This window comes from Halictus rubicundus, chromosome 3 (assembly GCF_050948215.1).
Source record: "Halictus rubicundus isolate RS-2024b chromosome 3, iyHalRubi1_principal, whole genome shotgun sequence".
In the NCBI taxonomy this organism is placed as follows: Eukaryota; Metazoa; Arthropoda; class Insecta; order Hymenoptera; family Halictidae; genus Halictus; species Halictus rubicundus.
In genome coordinates this window covers 20,365,490-20,386,636 of record NC_135151.1, presented here as the reverse complement: position 1 = coordinate 20,386,636, position 21,147 = coordinate 20,365,490, and the positions used below count along the sequence as shown (strand labels likewise).

Genomic DNA, 21,147 nt, shown 5'->3' with positions numbered 1-21,147 from the left:
ATGTAGTCACGTCAAAACATTTGAAAAAGATGAATTTTTTTTCTTCATTCATTCTCTACATACGAAAATGGTACCATTTACTCGTACAGTACTGAAATGTTTCGTAATTTACTAAATACGAACAAATTTAATAATGTAAAAAATTTTCTGGATACAGCAATTTTTAGTGGCGCCATTCGAGTGCTAAGGGTTAAATGTTTAATAATCTATTGAATACAAATTTTGTAATGTAACAAATATTTTGTAATATTTTTTGCAATTTCTTTGAAACAATGCCACAACAATTTCTAGTGGTGCTTCAGAGTCACCACTCGAGTGCTAAGGGTTAAAATTCCAGAAATACAGAAGTCTCGGCGAAGAGTTTATGGCTTGTAACTTTGCTGGTTTTCGAAAGGTATGCTTCAGGACCGGTTTTATATTGCTTATTATTCTGCTCGCTATTATTTATCTTTATTATCAGTACGGGGGATTCGGAGTTCTTCCTGCGTCTCAATGGAATCGTAAATCTCACTCTGCTTCGAGGCAAGTTGGCGGGCGACCTTGCGCTTGTCTCGAGGAATCGATACGATCAATTTGGACGTGCGGAAATCGGGGAAACCACCCGGAAAACTACCATTCGAGATATTATCTTTTCCGCCGACGTTGTGCAAGAAAATTTTGAAATATCGTGCCTCTTCTTCGGCTTTGCTGACCAGCACAGGCTTGGCCAACAGTTGCTAGAAACGTGGGGCAACCCGAAAATATCGGGTGTCCGAGAATCCTCAAAAATTTTGGATTTCCTAAAAATGTCAAGGACTCAATTCCAGTTACAAAATTTGCTGTGAAATCCGTCGTGGTGTGAGAGTTTCGACAGTTCAGGAGTTTTCGGAAACTGTATTGTAACTTTCGAAGATTTCGAAATTTGACGAAGGAAAAATCGAAAAATTTCAACGTAACCGAGAGTTTCGAACGATCTCGGGAATCTCACATTTTCCCGAGAACACGTTCCGATACCGAGAAAAATTCTTGACCCGACCTGACCCGATATTTTCGGGTTCCCACACACGCCTGTAACAATCGCTCTTTGTTCCTGAGGACCGTTCACGGAGTAAAGCTTCACGGCACATGACGCTGAAGAAAGAAGGAATTTTCCGTTTAGAGTTCGATACCGACTAAGTATCGATTATTACACGAGGGGGGGGGGGGTGCAAAAATATGGACAGTAAAATCTTGTAAAAATTCTACGAAAAAATATAAACGGTACCTTCTAATAATATTATGCTGATTGGTCCGTATTTTTCATTAATACCTCGAAAACAACATTCGACACTCTTTCCGGGACACCCTGTATAGGCCTAGGTAAGAAAAGTTGTAAAAAGCAACCATTACTAAATAGTAATGGTAACCCTAAAAAAAAAAAAAATTCCCGGAAAAATTTCCTCCAATTCTGAAAAATTGCAATTTTTTAAGAATTTCAAATCCAAAAAATTCAAATCGTTTGATACAATTCTAAAATTGTTATTTTATCGTAGAGACTGTCCGAGTATTAATGTAGGTTACTATAACCATTCGTTAGGAACGCCCAACGCTCGCATACGTTATTCGCACACGTGTGCGCCCCCCCACCCGGTTGCCTCGCTATACCTGTACGTGGCCACAGCAAAAAAGTAAACATGCGAACGATGAGGAGAGCGAGCGTGTGATTGGCTGCTTGATAATTACACACGTCCGGGAAAAGCCCGCCTCTACAGCTGGCATAAACAACACAGGCAGATCGTTTCACCTGGACTAATTGTCCAGAGCAAGTGACGTCAGAGCTGTACAAAGGTGTGGACCATACAGAGGCAAACAGTTTTTCCGCGCTGAGCGGGCATGGATTTATTAATCTCGATCGCAATTTTTTGCCTGCTCCAGAGCCCCAAAAAATAGATTGCTGACTCGAGAAACCACTGAATCTTGCTTTTTGCGCGCAGAGCGGCGCGAGTAGGCGTGGCTTCGCTGCTCCTGATTTTGACAGAACGATGATAGCGCTTCGCGGGGCAATTTGTAAAAACTGAGACATTATCCACATAAATTATGCGAGAGGCGATAGTTCGAGCAATATATTATTTCATTTGGCTGCGTGTTAGTTGAAATAACCATTTCAATTAAACGGACAAATCATTTTTCTTTCGAACGTTATACGAAATTTATTGGAAAAAATTTTTCATTTTATTTTTCATTTGATCGTATGAACTGACTGCTTCCATTAAAGTTACATGCAACCTCGGCGAACTAATTAATTTGGTTCAACATTTCGTGGAAAATCATTTGTTAGTTTATTTGAGTCAATTATTTGAACTAAAATATCGTTCGGAAGTAATCAATTTGATTGAAACGCAAAATCACAAGTAAAATTATAAAGAATTTGAAACAAAGAACGATCTCGTTCACTCTTTATTTCAAACGATTATTTGTTACGATTAGACCGGCGAATTTTATAATTCTTCTTTATAACTAGTTTAATTTTAATTTCTAAATGACATCACCATTTTATTAAATCGGTAACGGGTTCGGTTACGATTAGACCCTCAAATTTTATAATTCTTCTTTATAACTAATTTAGTTTTAATTTCTAAATAACATGACCATTTTATTAAATCGGTAACGGGTTCGGTTACGGTTAGACCCTCGAATTTTATAATTCTTTTTTATAACTAATTTGGTTTTAATTTCTAAATAACATGACCATTTTATTAAATCGGTAACGGGTACGGTGTAAATCTTTTCAGTTTCGGACGAGCTAGTATTAATAAATATTAGAATCAAAGGGAACAAGCTATTTTTGTAAAAATTGTTGACCTAATTCAGGAAGAATTTTCACTATTCGTGCTGCACACATGCAGCACCCACTAAAAGGTTTTCGTATTTCGAAGGAATTCGACGGTCAGGTTCGTACACAGGTTTCCATAATCGATGAATGAGCAAATATTGCGTCTGTATGTAACGTTTCTCTCGCGTCGGACGCCCGAGCAATGGTGACGCACGTACACCGTGGTGAGTGGGGGGGAGGGGGAAGAAGGATTGTTATTTTAGCGTGCAATTAGCTGTCAGTAATTTAACCGTAACACGATCAATGGAATGTTGATGGTACGCGAAGTTGTGGCGTTTGTCGAGCACGCTCGAACGACACTTCTCACAGTCGTTTTACATTTTGCACCGCGGCAACAACTCGAAATTAATAATAAAGGTATCCTGGAACTGGCGTAACGTGTAATTACATCAAGAAAGTACTGCCGGAATATGGCGCAAATGAACGAAACTCGATGAGAGGAAGAAGATAGAGGGAGGAAGGTGGGCGGGCTACGGAAATAAATGTAAATTTGCCCGAGCATGCCAGCTCATATAATACGTAACAGAGACAAAAGAAGCCTCTTCGCGGGCATGAAAAATTGACACGGCGATCTTTGTCTCTTTCAACGAGTCCCCGGCGATTTCTTATTCCCCGGAACATCCGGGAGATTCAAAATGTATCTCGCGGTGTCCGGTGGCCACGGGGCCGAAGAGGAATCGACGAAAGAAAGAATCCATTCTCGACGGTGCCGGATTTTTTTTTTCTTTTTTGCCCTGCTCGCGATTCATCGACCACTTGAACAGAGAACCCGGTTACCTTTTGCCCGACGGAACACCGAGTCGAGGATGTAAAACCTCGCCCCGGACCGGGGCTTGAAATAACACGTCAATTTCCAACTTTCCGATAGCGAACTTTCGCCGTTTCCGCGGCGAGAAGCTAATTGTTCAGGGGGGGGGAGGGGGCCGATCGTTCAGAGAATCAAAGCGAAACGTTCGCTCATTTTTTGATCGAGCGTGGTTCTCCAACGTGCTGGAATAAAATCAACGGATACCCGTTCCCGCTCGTTTCCTCCGGGGGAATCTCGCTCGAAAACTTTTCGCGACCAGCTTAGAGAATTTAGGAATACCGTAATACTCGCGGGATCACGTGGCTTGAATCCTGAGAAAGCTATTTTCCAGTTTTCTGCTGCGATAAGTAGATTATGCCGGCTGGTGTCAGACGCGAAGAAAACACATCTGTTCGATTAACCCGTTTCGTTACGTTTTAAGAACGTGCACTGTGAACGATAGAAAAATCCCTTGTGAAATTAAAAAAAAAACATCAACGAAGCTGTGTAACAATATTGTGCATAAAATCGGTATTTTCTCTCTGGTCGTCTGTCCGGTCTTCGGACAGCTTTATGGGACGAAAGTTTCGGTATGTGTAAACTAACATACAGGGTGTTCGTTTGAAAACTTTTCTGGTTTTTTACAAAAACTGTAAAACACTGTCACACGTGTTTTATTCGGGTGGCGTTTTCAAGGTCATTTGAAAGTCAACTTTGTTTCTTCAAATGGAAACCTATATTTCTTATTATGGGATCTCATTGCACGTAAAAAGACCAGGAATTTTTGGAGGATACTTTTTCTTATCCGCGCACTAGTTCTACTTCTCTTTGAATATCTCCGAAACTACTGCGCGGATAAAAAAAAGTATCCCACGAAAATTGCAGGTCTTTTTACACACTTTAAGATCTCATAATAAAAAATATAGCTTTCCATTTGAAAAACAAAGTTGACCTTCAAATGACCTTGAAAACGCCACCCGAATACAAAACTGATACTGCCCGCTCGAAATTTTCGAGATATTCGGCTGGAAAGTTTTGAAATGAGCACCCTATAGATCTACAAAACGCACATTTCAAATTTCCATTACAGGCTCGAATAAAAAGGTTTTGTAGCCTTTTGTGTTTGTCCTTATAATTTCCAAGAATTGCAATTTTTTCAAAATCTTCTTTCCACTTCATTGGGTAAATCAATTGTTCTGATTACTTAAAAAAAGGTCAGGTCGTTTGATCCGAATTTAAAAGAGCTTATACTTATTTATTAACCTTCTGAACCAACGTTGACACTTGTTGACCTGCGATACATCTCCATGAACATCGCCAAATTTTCTTTGTTGTTACCATTTCATTGAATCTCGCGTGAAAATGAAAAAGTATGCAACGACGAATATGATCCTCGGAAGGTACGGTCGCCGGATTTTTTCAAAATCTTTTATGCACGTCATTGGGTAAATCAATTGTTCTAATTACTCAAAGAAGATTCAGGTGGTTTGGTCCGATCTTAAAAGAGCTTATACTTATTTATTAACCTTCTGAACCAACGTTGACACTTGTTGACCTTCGATACATCTCCATGAACATCGCCAAATGTTCTTTGTTGTCACCATTGCATTGAATCTCGCGTGAAAATGAAAAAGTATGCAACGACGAATATGATCCTCGGAAGGTACGGTTGCCGTATATTTTTTCAAAATCTTTTATGCACGTCATTGGGTAAATCAATTGTTCTAATTACTCAAAGAAGATTCAGGTGGTTTGGTCCGATCTTAAAAGAGCTTATACTTATTTATTAACCTTCTGAACCAACGTTGACACTTGTTGACCTGCGATACATCTCCATGAACATCGCCAAATTTTCTTTGTTGTTACCATTTCATTGAATCTCGCGTGAAAATGAAAAAGTATGCAACGACGAATATGATCCTCGGAAGGTACGATCGCCGGATTTTTTCAAAATCTTTTATGCACGTCATTGGGTAAATCAATTGTTCTAATTACTCAAAGAAGATTCAGGTGGTTTGGTTCGATCTTAAAAGAGCTTATACTTATTTATTAACCTTCTGAACCAACGTTGACACTTGTTGACCTGCGATACATCTCCATGAACATCGCCAAATTTTCTTTGTTGTTACCATTTCATTGAATCTCGCATGAAAATGAAAAAGTATGCAACGACGAATATGATCCTCGGAAGGTACGGTTGCCGTATATTTTTTCAAAATCTTTTATGCACGTCATTGGGTAAATCAATTGTTCTAATTACTCAAACAAGATTCAGGTGGTTTGGTTCGATTTAAAAAAAGTCTATACTATTTTAAAGGACGTTTTTGTCCTTCCGTGGGCCAATGTAGCTTGTAAGAAAATTGGTCGCGCTCGAAGTGTCGTTCTTTTGTAGCTCCGCGTGAAACACGAGTCGCGGCGAACAGTTCGCCGAGTCCGAGATTGAAGTGGTTGTCTCATTATCCTTTGCAGAACACCGAAATCACGTTCCACCACGGTTCAACGAACGGGTGAGCCCGGCACCGATCCGGACGGGCGAGACGATCGTATTGTCCTGCATCTCCCAAGGAATACCACCACCGATGTACCTGTGGTTCCGCGAATCGGTGTCCGGCTCGGCGATGATTTTCAATTCGGAGAGGGTCCATGCAAGGGCGGGCGTGCTGGTGCTACAATCGGCGAGGGCCGAGGACGCCGGCCGATACGTCTGTCACGCCAACAGCACAGCTGGCTCCGAGAGAGTCGAACTGGAGGTCTCTATTATAAGTAGCCTCTCGATCCACCTAGCGCCTCAACAGGTTAGTTTCTGCTATTCGTTTGATCCTTGTGTCCCGTATCCAGCCACTTTCCTCGTCCGCCATTCGCTGTGTCGGCAGTACTCTAACAAGTCTTTGACTCCGTCACAGAAGAATTGCCACCGGTCGTTTCGCTCGCTTTGCGCAGAATTCGATTGCATGATATGGTAGGGTCTCTCCATTGTCAAATCCAGCCACCCCGGTGCTCGACCGAACGACAGGCCCTCTGGGGAAATACAAAAGATAATGCGTTATAACTGCGGTATAATTGATAGTGTTACTGAAAAAGGGATAAAAACACCATTTTTCCCCGTGTGTTACGTTTTCGTTTTAAACTACTCAATCACAAAGGGTACTGCTGAATAAAAACTGCACCCAAGACAAATTGATTTTTACTCACTCCATAGGGTCCCCGAAGGAACCCCTCTGCGAAAAATTTCAAGCCGGTACCCCTACCACAAGGGTAGTTGTAGGGTGAAAACGGTTTAAGTGTATCATGCCCATTTCTTCTGTTCTGGCCAGCAAAAATTTACGAAAAAATTCGTGGACAATCTATCTAACAGTATACACGACCGCGAATTTTTTCCGAATTTATGAGTGCAGAATCGATTTTTAAAAAATTCGAGAAATTCGAAATGACCAGTTTTGTGTTGAAGTTATCAGTTGACCACGTTTAACATTGTTTCGAGAAAACACTGTTGCAGAGTGTATCTTAACTTGCTCAAAACCGTAATCTACGCAATCATTGTACATTACATCTACATGTTTGCATATATTAAGGGGCTGATTTACATAAAATTTAAGTCGAATATAAAAGATAATGTTTCCTCGTTCAGAACTTCATTTTCATATAAATTGATATTGTGAATTTACCTCTTGCACATGCATTTATATATGCAAAATAAGTAGTACAAGTATACCGAAACAGTAAATAATGAGTACACCACCGTTAACATCATTCGCAAATTTGTAAAACACGGAATATTCACATTAATATACATTAATGTCATTCCCATTTTATCAAGTGTACAAATTAATTCGTGGTTCGTTGATTACGTGATCGTTTATTTACAATTACCAAAATTTACTCTAGATTTGTAAATAATTTCAACGACTTTCTATACGTTCACTCCATCTCACAGGTAACTGATGAATCCCTCTCGAAATTGAGATCGGGCTTTCATGGAACTTATTAATACCGTTTTCACCGTTTCGGGAGTTTCGAAATACGTATTCACCAAACGACGTTGAAGAGAACGAAACAGACGGTGATTTTAAGAGTCTGCGACCAGTAAGCACCACGACGATGAATTCACTAGCGTAACCTTTTAACCGTGGATAACGAGTTAATTCATCATTCGAGTTCGTTATCACCTTTCAGAAACTGTTCATTTCCTTCTTAATTCAAGTCTTTCATCTCACTTTCAATTCAAGTCTTTCGTGCCGTTATACAATGTTCTTTTCATTTTGAGAGTTACCAGTCCTACAGCCCAATGAAACGAGTAAAAGATTTGAATTGAAAATAAAATTACTTTCTTAATCAAATTAATTTTCAACCCTATATGTCGACATGGGGGTAGCAATGGGGTGACAAAGAAAATCCGGTTTCTCCGTAGTTTCTCTTATCCTCCTCCATTGAAAATTCCGAAAAAATCAGGCATATTTTAGCTATTAGAATGCACATCTATGAATTTTTTCAGAATTTTTAGCTCCGAAACCGAATTTTAAAAAATAAAAACGTTTCGAAATCCCGATTTCTTGAAGAAGTTATGAGGTACTGAGTTTATATTTTCACAGTTTTGGCATATAATTGTTAGCATATAATTTTTCCAGATTTTTTACAGTGGAGGCACATAGTTAAAAAAAATCAAAATCCGCTGTTTTTTACCTTTTCCATGCCGGTACCATTTTCACATGACCCATATAATTGATTTCTTAGATGGATATTGTTTCAAATTCTAAATGATATGCATGTGTTTCCATGGAAGGGTTTTTACCCTTCTGCTGCATCAGTCTTCGTCGCTGTCGTCATCGACTACCCGGTGTATTTCGTCAGTGGAAAATATTTTGGTGAGAATTTCCGTCGGCCTTGCAATTTGTGAAAGATATACATTGCAGTATTCCAAATGTTGTTGTTAACCAGCATATTTGCACTCGGGTCGTTCCCGCGGATAACAATTAATCATTCGGAAATATCTCCACCGAAGCGATCAATACTGCCTTCCCATCACGTTGAAACGTTTTACCACTAATCTACAGCCGGCATTCTATTTTCCCCGTTCGCCTTCCGTCTGAACAGGCCACCGTCACCGTTTCCTCAATTAGATTTCATCCGCCAATCGATTCCCTTTCATTCGAGCGAGGCGTCGAACACGCAGTCCCGGAAATTTCCGAAATCCTCGGGAAGACTCGAAGAATCTATGTATAACCGTTCTCTGTGCCCGTAACCGTGCAGGTGATGGGATCTCCTAGAGACTCCTTGAAAAACTCTACAACCCCTCCCGCCCCCCGCCCCCTCCCCCGCCCCACACCCCATCCATTTGACGCCTCAACAGGTTAGTATCCTGTTCCTCGTCGATTGGATCTCGGCGGCGAATCAAGCGATTCGGTTCCCCGGTCGGTTTCACCCCCGATAATCCTGGGCGCTGGTGCTTCGAGGAATCTCGATTCCCTCCCCGTCACTCTCGATTACTTATTCCCGATTCCCTTATTGCGTCGTGCGATCTTCCCGGAGACTTCCGTTCTCCGAGTTTCGAAAACTACACGGCAAGGTAACCAGAACCTCGATTTACATTTAATAATCTTAACTAGTTCGCGAATTCTTACAACCTTCGTATTCCTAATAATTTCAATCTTCATAATCTTAATAATCTCAATAATTTTAATAATGCATGGTACAGTATGTATTGGGTTGGCAAGAAAGGAATTTCGGTTTTCACTAATAGATGGCTTTATGTTTTGTTCGATTTATTTCTGTTAACGTTGCGTTCGTTTTCCTTCTGACATTTCATAACTGCATCTTTTAGGTGACTTTTCAAGCAAATTACACGTAATTTTGATTAAAATTGTTAGTTCTGTGTCAATTTGAACATGGAGTGCAAAGACGAACAGTATAGGCACATATTGCTTTTTCATTTCCGTAGAGGTAAAAAAGCTGCCGAGGCTCACAAAGATATACGTGCAGTTTATGGTGTGGATTGCTTAACAGAACGCACGTGCCAGAATTGGTTTAAAAAATTCCGTTCTGGAAATTTCTCACTTGAAGACGACCAACGTTCTGGTCGACGATCTGAAGTTGACGATGACCAAATGAAAGCCATTATTGAATCGGATCGTCATATAACTGTCCGAGAGATTGCAGATAGGTTAAATGTCTCGCATACAACTATAGAATATCGTTTAAAAAGTCTCGGAATCGTTGAGAAGCTCGATAGTTGGGTTCCACACGAATTGAAAGAAATTCACTTAACGCAACGCATCAACATATGCGATATGCATCTCAAACAAAACGAAATCGACCCTTTTCTGAAGCGAATCATCACTGGTGATGAGAAATGGGTTGTTTGCGATAACACAACTCGAAAACGATCATGGTCGAAGGGCGATGAATCAGCCGAAACCACGCCGAAAGCTGAATTGCACCAAAAGAAGATCATGTTGTCAATTTGGTGGGATTACAAAGGTATTGTGTATTTTGAGCTGCTCCCAAGGAACCAAACCATCAATTCAGATGTTTATTATCGACAACTAACAAAACTGGACATAGCAATCAAAGAAAAACGGCCAGAATTGGCAAATCGCAAAGGAATCGTGTTCCACCATGATAACGCTAGGCCACGCACATCTCTGGTAACATGTGAAAAGTTATTGGAGCTTGGCTGGGAAGTGATGTCACATCCACCATATAGCCCTGACATTGCACCATCAGATTATCATTTATTCCGAAGTTTACAAAACTCTTTGACTAGTAAAACTTTCGCTAATGATGATGGTCCGAAATCGCACTTGGATCAGTTTTCCACCGAAAAGGATCAGAAGTTTTATGAGCACGGAATTATGAAGCTGCCAGAAAGATGGCAAAAGATCATAGAACAAGATGGAAAATTTTTATTGATTAAAGTTCATTGCTTTGATCAAAAAATTGGATTTTATTTCACCTAAAAACACCGAAATTACTTTCTTGCCAACCTAATACAAAGTGTTCATTTGAAAAGTGAATAGTGAATCTTCACGTAATGTTCGTGTAATGGACTTTTGATAGAACTTTTCGCATAGTCGTTTCCGCGCGATTGCGATCGGGTGGGGGGAAGAGGTGCGGAATGGTGGTTGTCGATAGTAAGCAGCTTCTTTTCATCCATCTGATACCTCAACAGGTTAGCTGTTAGTATTTCCTTTATTCCGTTTGGTAAACAACTCGAGGGCCTTCGGCTCTCCTCGGCAGTTACTTTTTCTTCTCGCTGCAACTCAGCCCACCCGATCCAGCATCCACCCGGCAAAGCAGGGACTCCTGAATGAGCCTCGATTCTATTTCCAGCAGATCTGCAAACTATCCCGGGCAACGTAACACGGTTCGTTGCCCCGCGACTTTGTTAAGTCGACGAGATATCCCCTCGTCCCTGTTGCCCGTCGACGAGCAGCGATCCCTTGAGCACGGGCGGCTTCTGATCCGCGAATAAATTCCCTTCGACTGCGAAACGCCGACTAATTCCCGCCGTCGTGGATAATTAAGGATCGCGCGGACAGATAAACACGACGCAACATCGAATAACGGCGTGCCCCCCGCGGATGCCTCGACGAGTTCTGAAAACAATTTTGCATCCACGTCTCCCGTGTTCCCCGGCCTCCGCAAACATCCAAGGAGCAACGGCTAACAAGGACTGAACGTATCTATTAATTAGTATTAACACCCGTTAATTAGAACAACAATCTTAGCCGTACTGTTCCCGGTTGTTTCGATCTTTACACGAGCATCGTTAATTGCGCCCGCGGTGCTTACTTAGACGCTAGATTTGTCAGTTAGGACGACGTTATTGTTTTATGGCTCGATCGTACTATAACTGTGAGTTTGTTGAATGTCTTCGTATTTTACCCTTGGACGTTGAAAACTACTCGCTCCTTCATTTAACAAATTTCTCCGGCATCTGAGAAATTGAATTATTGTACGCCGGGTTAAAATAGACCCAGGTCCCGCCGTCGTACGATCAATAAATTGCTAAACGCGCAAATTTGGACGAGCCGGTAAACTCGATTTCCTCCGGACAAAACGAAAGAGGTCGTACACAAAAATATTCCAGTTGAGATGAAACGTTCGAATTCTCGACTCAAAATAGCCTCGAGCGCGAAGGGTTAATTGTTTGCGTTCTGTCCGTTTTTAGAACAACTATTTTTTCGCATCTCCAGCGACGCACGTTTATACCTTCGATTGAAACGCTGTACGTAACAAACACCGGTCGATTTGATAGAAAATTTCGAATCGAGCTTACAGATCGCGCGAGTTCGAGTACCGTTCGAGGCTGGCGTATCCAGATATATTGAGTCGGTTATGGCATCAGTTCGAACGTCGGCCGAAAGGAAAATGCGACAGTCGAGCGTCGCAATCTGTTGGAAAGCGCGAGAAACTGGTCTGTGTACCACCGTCTGTCGTGGATGGCCTCCCGGATATACAGGGTGTCCCGCGTAATTCTGCACGCAAAAGTCAGTCGAAAACAGAGAATAACATTTTTTCATTGGACGCTGCCTTTTCGAGTAAATCGAGTTTGAAAATTCGCTGGGGCGTCTGATCATTACCTACCGATTCTACTTCCTGCATACAGTGACTCCCACTAATATTCGTACGGTCTTAAAAATCGCATAACTTTGTCAATATTGGACTATACTACTTGAATTTTGTTTTTTCTTTTTTTGAGAAGTTAGAACTATTGGTTCGCTACGTAACGTGAAAAGAATACGTTTGATTAAAATTGCTATTTGTCGAGATTGCAGAGAAAGTACTGAAAGTTGTATTTTGCAACTTTTTTATGCGGGCTTATATTAAAAATGTAGAAAGTACGTTTTTTACATCTGTATCAATTATACATATTCTGAATATTTCATCTAAATCGGTCAACATTGCACTGAGCTACAAACGTTTAACGATGAAAACTTAAGGGCGAAAGGGAACGAAAGGTTCTCAGGGAATTTCGCCCTTATGTGATCATTTTGGAACATGTGCAGCTCATTGCGACCGATTTTGATGAAATTCTCAGAACATGTATAATTCTTACAGATCTACGAATCGTACTTTCTAAATTTTCAATGTAAGTCCACATAAAAAAGTTGCAAAACACAACTTTTAGTATATTCTCTGCAATTTCGACCAATTGCAATTTTAATCAAACATTTTTCTCACGTCATGTAGTGATTCAATTGTTCTAACTTCTCAAAAAAAAAAAATTCAAGTAGTATAGTCCAATATTGACAAAGGTATTTTAAGAGCGTATGATTATTAGCGGGAGTCACTGTACGTGTTTCCTCTTCAACGATCGGTACAGAGTTAAAGGCAAAACAAATTCTTTGCAAATAATTGATCACTTATGGGTACCCCTGATAGCAATCTATTTAAACAAGCGCACAGGCTGTATTTTTAGCGATCGGGAATAGGAATGAAGACATAGAGTAAAGCTCAATTCTCAAGTCACAAAACAAAACGACAGGTGAGGGGAGGAAGCATGAATTGAGGGGAAAAAGTTACCCCCTCTCTGAAGCATGGGGGAAGAAGGAGAAATTAGAGTGGGGGAAGTCTTGATATGGTGACTCTGGTACAGTGAATTCTCGATATATGTCAACAACACGGGTCCTGCCAGCGACATATATCGTGCAACGGGCATACCCCTAAACGTGTTATGTTTACACTCCTCGGCGTCCGAGGCCTATACCCCGCGGTAGTGGGGATAGTTCCGCGACGTTTATCATCCAGGCCTTGGCGGCATATATCGAGAAATCACCGTAATATAAAATTCGATAGAATTTTGACCTTGAGTCATATTTTGCTTGACGAACCCTGGATTTCTATAAGAGGGGGAGTGAAAATTTGCAGGAAAGATGGCAAACTGTCCTTGATAATGATGGAGAGTATACAGGGTGATTTCAAAGAAACAGAACACATAAATATCTGCGTTACTTTTCGTTGTACAAGAAAACTTCTTAGGACAAAGTTACACTATTTGAAGGGCCACTTGTAACGGTGTCAGGGAAAAAATGTTGACAAATAACGAATTCGTCCATGTAACACAATATGACCTACAAATGACCTTGAACCCAGAAAAATGGAATAAATAAAATTCAACGTGTAAGATTCATTTGCTTTCTTTCTGTTACGCAAAATGTTCAAAAATATTCCCTATAATATTCCCTGTTTCTACTGTATAATAAATTAAGAAATAAAAACTTGAATTTACTACAAAGTTCGTTTTAGATTCCAAAATAATTGATTTCTTATGGGTCCCCCTAATATAACGCGACGGATCTTCCTTTGCGTGCAAAATTGCTTCCGAATCGGTTGTCCACACTACGCGGGACACCCTGTATAAGAGAAGGGAATAGGGATCGACGAATGGTCCATACCATCGGGTTAGGTGTCGTGGATGGAATGCGAGGGATGGGGAACCGAGTCGATGAAAATAGCATCCATTCACCGGAAGCTTCTCGCATAACTTTTGCAGTCATCAGCAAAGAAACGCTTATTGCGGGCGGATTCTCTCATATATTGGCTGCCATTCGCTCCTACAATTTCCTTCCATTAACGATGTCGACTTGGTCTGCGCTTTATTAAATGCACCGTCGCGGCTTTTCGTTACGCACCGGTTTCAAAGAATCCCATTCAATCAATCTTCCGTCAGCAGTTCCGGCTCGGGGGTTTGCTCAGTGATGTTTTATACCCGGCTCATCATCGCCTAATAGCGCGGAAACGCGTTTGCGAGAAATCAATTTGCCGCTGCGTTGCTTTAAAAGTTCGTTAACAATCTATGGGATCATTTCACACACCGTTATACCACTTTTTTCTTCGACGTTGTAACAGCTCGTCCACTGGAAGCCTATCAATCACTCACAATAATCACTGTCGTTATCACTGATCGATAATTTTTTTCGGAAAATGATATTTCGGTATCGTGTTATAACAATCTTTAGGAATTTTTTTCGGAAGAGCTATTATACTATTTGCGTTACGATTTTTCACGCACGTTTATGCGTTCTTGAAGTATATAAATTATGTTTTAAAAAATAATGAATTAATTAAGTTCTAAAGAAGGATATATTGACTGCTGCCATGATTCCGATCATTCTGCTAATCGAAAATAAGAAAATGAGGAAGGACATTGATTAGTATGAATCCGGCTACGGTCTGAACCAAAATAAATTCAAAAATTTGATTATTTCAAAAGTGGGACAGTTTATATTCAGATTGTAGAAAACATCGCGTAATTTAGCTTGGAACGTCTATATCCGTCAGCGGCGAAAATAAATTGTCTGATTGATCGCATCGATTCATCAAAGTCGCGCTACGCGTCCGGAAAATTTGCATGACATTCGACGATATAATAACCGCTGAAATAAGGTTGCACGATCCGCAACAATAGCAAGTATTTCTCGCTAGCCGTCGGCGGGACGCTTCAATCGCGTCGGCCGCGACGTTTGATTTATTTAGCCTCCCTAACTGCGGAGTCGTTTCATTCATGCCGCTTTGCAATTCATTTGTCGTATTCCCCGGAATGCTTTCCAGGAGCGTCTCCTGCAACGAGCACAGAGAAAATGTCTTCGCATTCCAGAGCTTGTCGTGGCACGATCTCGCGCGCTTTTTCTCAGAATTTACGACTGCTTGTCCTCTATTTTTCTCGAAATTCCTACAATAATTTCTTTTATTCACCGTTACGATTTGCTCGCGGACCGTATCAAAGGGGGTCGTCGTACAAAGGCGGCGCGTGCACATGTGCCGCGTGTACGTGTGCGTGTTTCGTATAAACGCGTCGCTGCTCGCCATAATAATACAGTTGTCCGTACGAACGTAACAACGTGAAAGTACAGCGAAGAAAGAGAGAGAGAGACAGAGATCGAGTAGGAGACAACGGATGAGCAAAGACAGATGGATGAGAGCTCGTCAACGTCTTCGGCTCGCCTTCTTTTTTCACTTGACACTCCCGAAGACGCCACCTTGGCGCGTCTTATTTCCCATTCCGTCTCCGCCCGTTGAATACCGTATCAAAGGATATTTAAAACCGCCTTCGGTTTAAAAGAAAGTTTCCTTTAGGGTCGCGGAACAAAAGCGGCCCGGGAGGGGGAGCAACGCTCTCGACAACGTTTAATGGCCGTGGATGCGATTCAACGTGGCGGCCGGTCGAATTTCTTTGCCTGGCAAAATCCACCGCGAGCAATCCTCGGGACCCGTGCACCGAATCGACTGCTGGGTCCCGTTTATCCCGCGGTTCGACCGTTTTATTGAGATGCTTTCAGCCGCGTAAGAACTTCAGCCCTCACCCTCTCTCGCGCTGATCGGCCCACGCTCCATACGGCAGCAGAACTCGCCGCCAAAATCCTTTGACACTCCTCGATCGCTGTTCGAATCCGCCCCACCGATCGCTGTCGCGTGAAACCTGCCTACACTCCGGGACAAAAAGATAGCTCGTCACATATTTTCTCTCGTTTGAATACCGTAAACTGAAGAAAATTCATGTCTTAGTATGTCTACATTTTCGGACATGTCGATATGTGTAATGTACCGAGTATTATCCACAACATTCACGTCAACAGAATCGTAGGAACGAAAACGTAAATATTGTGGTCCGCGAACGGGACAAAATGATAGCTGCAGATTTTCGATTCTCAGTTGTGTATAAGATCCTGAAGTGGATACATGCAACCTAATTGCTAAAGTGTGTACGTAAGCTTCTTTAATATCTTCGAAAAGCTGAAAATAACACCGCTACTCTGAAATTCGGCTGAGCTTCACTTCAGGAAACCAGAAATTTTTCGCTTTTTTCATGGAATCCTGTAAGTTTTGACAAGAGAATGCCGAAAATCCAAGTTTTAACGTTCGGAATTCTCTGGTTCAAAATTTATGCATATTTAAGCGTTTTTGACAGATAAGGGCGCCGCCATATTGGCATGTACTCAGATATCGTCTAACGAGTGGAGCCGCGAGGAGGTTGGTCGAGGTTAGGTTCGTATGGAGGGAGGAAACTACGTTATCGACATCACCGTGTGCTCTCGCCGCCATCTAGCGGTTCCGCTCGTTGAACGACGCGCGACGCTGAGTACATACCAACATGGCGGCGCCCTTGCCTGTCAAAAACTCCGAAAATCGCTCAAATTTAAACGCGCATAACTTTTGACTTACTGATCTCCTACGATTAAAACTTGGACTCTCGATATTTTCCCACCAAAATTTACAGTATTACGTGAAAGAAAGTTAAAATTTTTTGGTTTCCTCGACCATATTTCCACAACTATCTAAATGCATACAGGCTAGCACACGGTGTACGCACGGTTGTGTGGCGTGGCTTATTAGCGTGTCGCTTGTAATACATACCGACGCACAATCATCTCTGTCACGCTCTTCCCTTTGTCCACCCCAGTGCTCGCTAAACGAGCCTCTTTAATAATACATAAGACGGAATCCTGGCCGGATCAAAGGACGACATTGTCAATCGGGGATCAATTAAGGCTGGGCATGGAAATGTCAGTAGGTCAATTGATTCGATCCCGCCGCTATCTGTATCACGGGCTGCGGTCAGTCGCGTCTGACTGGGTCAAGCTTTTTCTACTTGCCGTAGGTAACACCGTGTCCCTGGACTGTATTAAACTGTCCAACGAGTCTGTATATCCTAATCGAAAGTTCTGATCCGCTTGTTCAACGAGGAACGAGCTCGATATTTTTAAATGGAAGGAGTAAATATGACCTCTTCCAGCATAGTCAGCTGGCATACAAACAAAACAAAAAATAACAGTGCAGATATGGAACTCGGGGTCACCTCTTCTCACCTGTCCATTCTATTTCCTGTCAATAATAATGCACGAGAACCAGACGAATTTTTCAAGTCAATTTTCTCGAAAATAAAACCACCAACGCAATTTTGTTACTCTTGATTTTCGTCTCATTTTTAGCTGTGCAATCTCCCTGACCTAATTTGTACCACATAACTCAATAAAACTATGAAAGAAGCAACGAAGTTTTTAATTGACTGAATGCATGGATCTCGCAGGCCACATTCGTGCACTAAAATTTGTATAATGGAAGCTCATCGACGATCTCTTTAAATCGGGCATTCGGTACAATGAACGCAATGAATGAATGATGCATGAACGCAAGAATTATGGTTCGCATAAACGGAGTCCCGCTGTACGGGCTTGTATGAGATTCGGGAACGTTAAGGGATTAAATGAGACGACCGATTCCCGTTTACCTAAAGCGAGTCTTCTTAATGATAAATGAGTCGGGACCGCGGAGCTGATCAAAGGGAGATGCTCGCGTGATCCGGAAGCAATTAAGCCTGCAAGTGGTGGACTTGCTTGCCGGGACATTCGAGACACGCGCGCGCGTATTCTATCCGCTTGGAATTCGTCCGGCTCTGTCCGAGTGGATCACGTATCCGTCGCCAGTGTCAGGTAAATACAACGAACACGTGCGAGATCAAGTTTTACCTGGGATTCGTGGTCATTAATTCGAAACTCCTGGATCCGATGAATCATTTCATCATATTGCTGATGAACGTTTGCCGAGATCAAAGGATACTCCACGAGGCAAATGATCCATAGGCGTACTCGTACATCAATCCGGGAAACTAGAGGAGAACATTTGTCTGCCGATTCCCTCGGCTGGGGAACACAAAGCGCCGATCTTACAACGTCTCGCAGACTCCGTTTATGCGAACACGATCGCTCTCGGCACGCGATCCTTGCCTTAAGTTGTGGGCAAAAAATTCACGCCGTTTGCATCTTATAACGTTGTTATAATAATACAACGTAACGTGCTGTCACGAGATTGCAGTCGTTGTGGTTAATCTTGGTAGAACTAATCAAGTCAGTCGGAGGTGTTATCGCGAAGAGCTTAAAACAGACCCTGGTTGCCCCTAATTAAGTTGGAACACTTACCCCGCTCTGAAGAAGCTAAAAATGTGACGAAAGGATTTCCCAAAAATATCACGACACAAATAAATCTGAAGTTGAAACTTTGAACCATTCAATTAAATTGCGTGAATATTACAATATTCTTTCTCTCCTATTTTTATCCTGCTTTTAATTCCCCCCCCCCCCCCCCCCCCCAAATGCGGAGAAACATTTCTGTCTTGCCCCTAAATATTTGCTCGAAAGTGTACAATCTCCCAGAACTTTTATTAACCGTGACTTACAGTTAGAAGTTTCACGAATAACATTTATTTACAAAGGATGATACCGTTTGATTGTTGACTGCGACTAAACAAATAGATTATGCGGTACAGTTCAAGCAACGAAGAGAAGGAGCACGTGGCAACGTTTCGAAACGAAATTATGTGTAGTCCTGGAGAGACCCTCTAAACCTCGTGGCTTATATTCGTAGCCGTCCCTGGCAAAACAGATTTCCCCGATACAATCGACTGGCTAACTTCCCCGGGTAACAATGTTAAGCTCCGGGGACAGTTTGGGGGATTAAAAGTGACGTTTATGGGCGAACGTGCTCCGGATAACCCCCGAAATCGATAACTGTTTCAGGTCACCGTGGACTTGGGCAAAGACGCAGAATTCCAGTGTTCCGTCACCGGGCAGCCGACGCCAGTAATCACGTGGACGAAAGACGGACTTCCGGTCCGGGAGAGCGCCTCCGGCAGGAACAAGATCACGGGAACCGACGGATCCACGCTGCAGATATCCTCGATCGTCAGGGACGACAAAGGGATGTATCAGTGTTTCGCACAGAACGATTATGAGATGGTCCAGGCCACTGCAGAATTACGCCTCGGGGGTGAGTATCGGACCAATGGGAAATAATTGGACCGCCATCTTACATTTGACATAATTCAGACACGTAACTCGATACGGAGTAATGAACAATCTTCATCGATCGAATTAGACTGCTACAATGAACTCTTGGAACGAGACGACATTGCGCAACAGCGTGATAGTAGAAGATAGTGGAACACGAATGTTTAATAAGCAGTGGGGTACAATTTACAATTATACTTTCAGAAATATAATTCCACTAGATAACTTTAAATAAAAATATTACCGGATGGGTTTAATATTATAACTATAGTTTTCTTCCGATATAAGACGATAGCTCGGGTCCGGCTTTCGTCTTATTTCGGATGAGGGTACCTACGCGGCTTAACTTTGTTCTCGACATGTAACGCCAGACCGTAGAGTTGTCCGGCATACCTTGAATATAATATACCTATTCAAACAAAAATCAATAGCACATGTTCGTCTGACGCGTCTGGCCATGGTCAACCAATTCTACTTCCTGAATACAGGGTGTTTCACCTAACTCGAGCATCCAAAATATCTCGCTTGTTTTTTATGATAGAAAAAAATTGCAGAGGAAAACATTAGTTGGTTCAGAGGAGCAAATATTATGATCGGCAAAAAAATTTATTCAAGGTTATATTTTTTGAGATTTCAAGGTCATCGAAGTTTTTTTAAATGGAATGATATATTCTTATTATCGCTATATGATGGTCGAGGTCAAGACGAATCCAACGACCTGCACTATTATGACCTTCACGTGACCTTGAGTTTGTTATCACCAACGAATCCATACCATACATTTACACTCCATGGACACCAATTTTCAGTGCACCAATAATACATATTATGTGTATTCAGTTGTCCATGGTTAGAAAAAATAGCTTCGTCAGTAAAGAGAACGTCAGAAAGGAAATGTTCATTTCTTTGTATTTGCTGCAATGCCCATGTACAAAAAGCAACGCGATTCTCAAAGTCGTTGCCATGAAGCTCCTGATATAAGGAAATATGGTATGGATGAAAATAACGTTGCAATATTCGGCACACAATATTCGTCATTTCTATCTTTTCTGCATCACTGTACACCATCGTTTCAGAGAAGTACCGTTATCTTTCACAATCGAATAAATCCCGATGAATTTCTTAAACGTGCTGATTAGAGTCACCGAAAAGAAAAGAATTTCTATCAGTGTTTACAATTTATTGTAAGCGTGTTTACAGTCATTAGTCAAGGTTCAAGAACATTTCTTGAAACCCTAGGGGGATCATGTCATCGTTATTTCACTATTTACATCAAGTGCCTTACTTCTATGAATTTTTCATACTCAAGGTCACGTGAAGGTCATAATGTTACAGGTCCTTGGATTCGTCTTGACCTCGGCTATCATATAGCAATAATAAAATATATCATTCCGTTTAAAAAAAAACTTCGATGACCTTGACAAGAACGTCTTTAGACGTTCCTCTTCATTTCCCACGAACCTAAGCTATTTGATACTTAATTTTTCATCGGAATACAGCGGAGAAGGCGAGACGGGGAAACCGGCGCGAAACTTCGGTGGAAGCTTCGGTGAAATTAGTCGGTTCGAAAGTTAAAAATTTAAGGCCAATAAAAGCGTAGGCGGCGATCAGGCGAAGGTGCTGAAGATGAATGGTAGCATGGCGCGGAGGGGTGGCGGTAGGGATACAGTTTCCCAGGGGGGAAATGCAATTTGTCACGACGGCTCAGCTTAGAACGCGACGGTGTA

General features: G+C 41.7%; 1 protein-coding gene across 1 annotated transcript in view; it reads left to right on the top strand.

Annotated features, from left to right (window-relative positions):
• Positions 1-21,147, top strand: part of LOC143352924 (cell adhesion molecule Dscam2) — a 332,337-nt gene that overhangs the window by 233,033 nt on the left and 78,157 nt on the right. The window contains exons 6-7 of the mRNA XM_076785960.1: positions 6,108-6,433; positions 19,151-19,400. Of these exons, the coding sequence (XP_076642075.1) occupies positions 6,108-6,433; positions 19,151-19,400 (576 nt within the window). The remainder of the gene's footprint in view (positions 1-6,107; positions 6,434-19,150; positions 19,401-21,147) is intronic.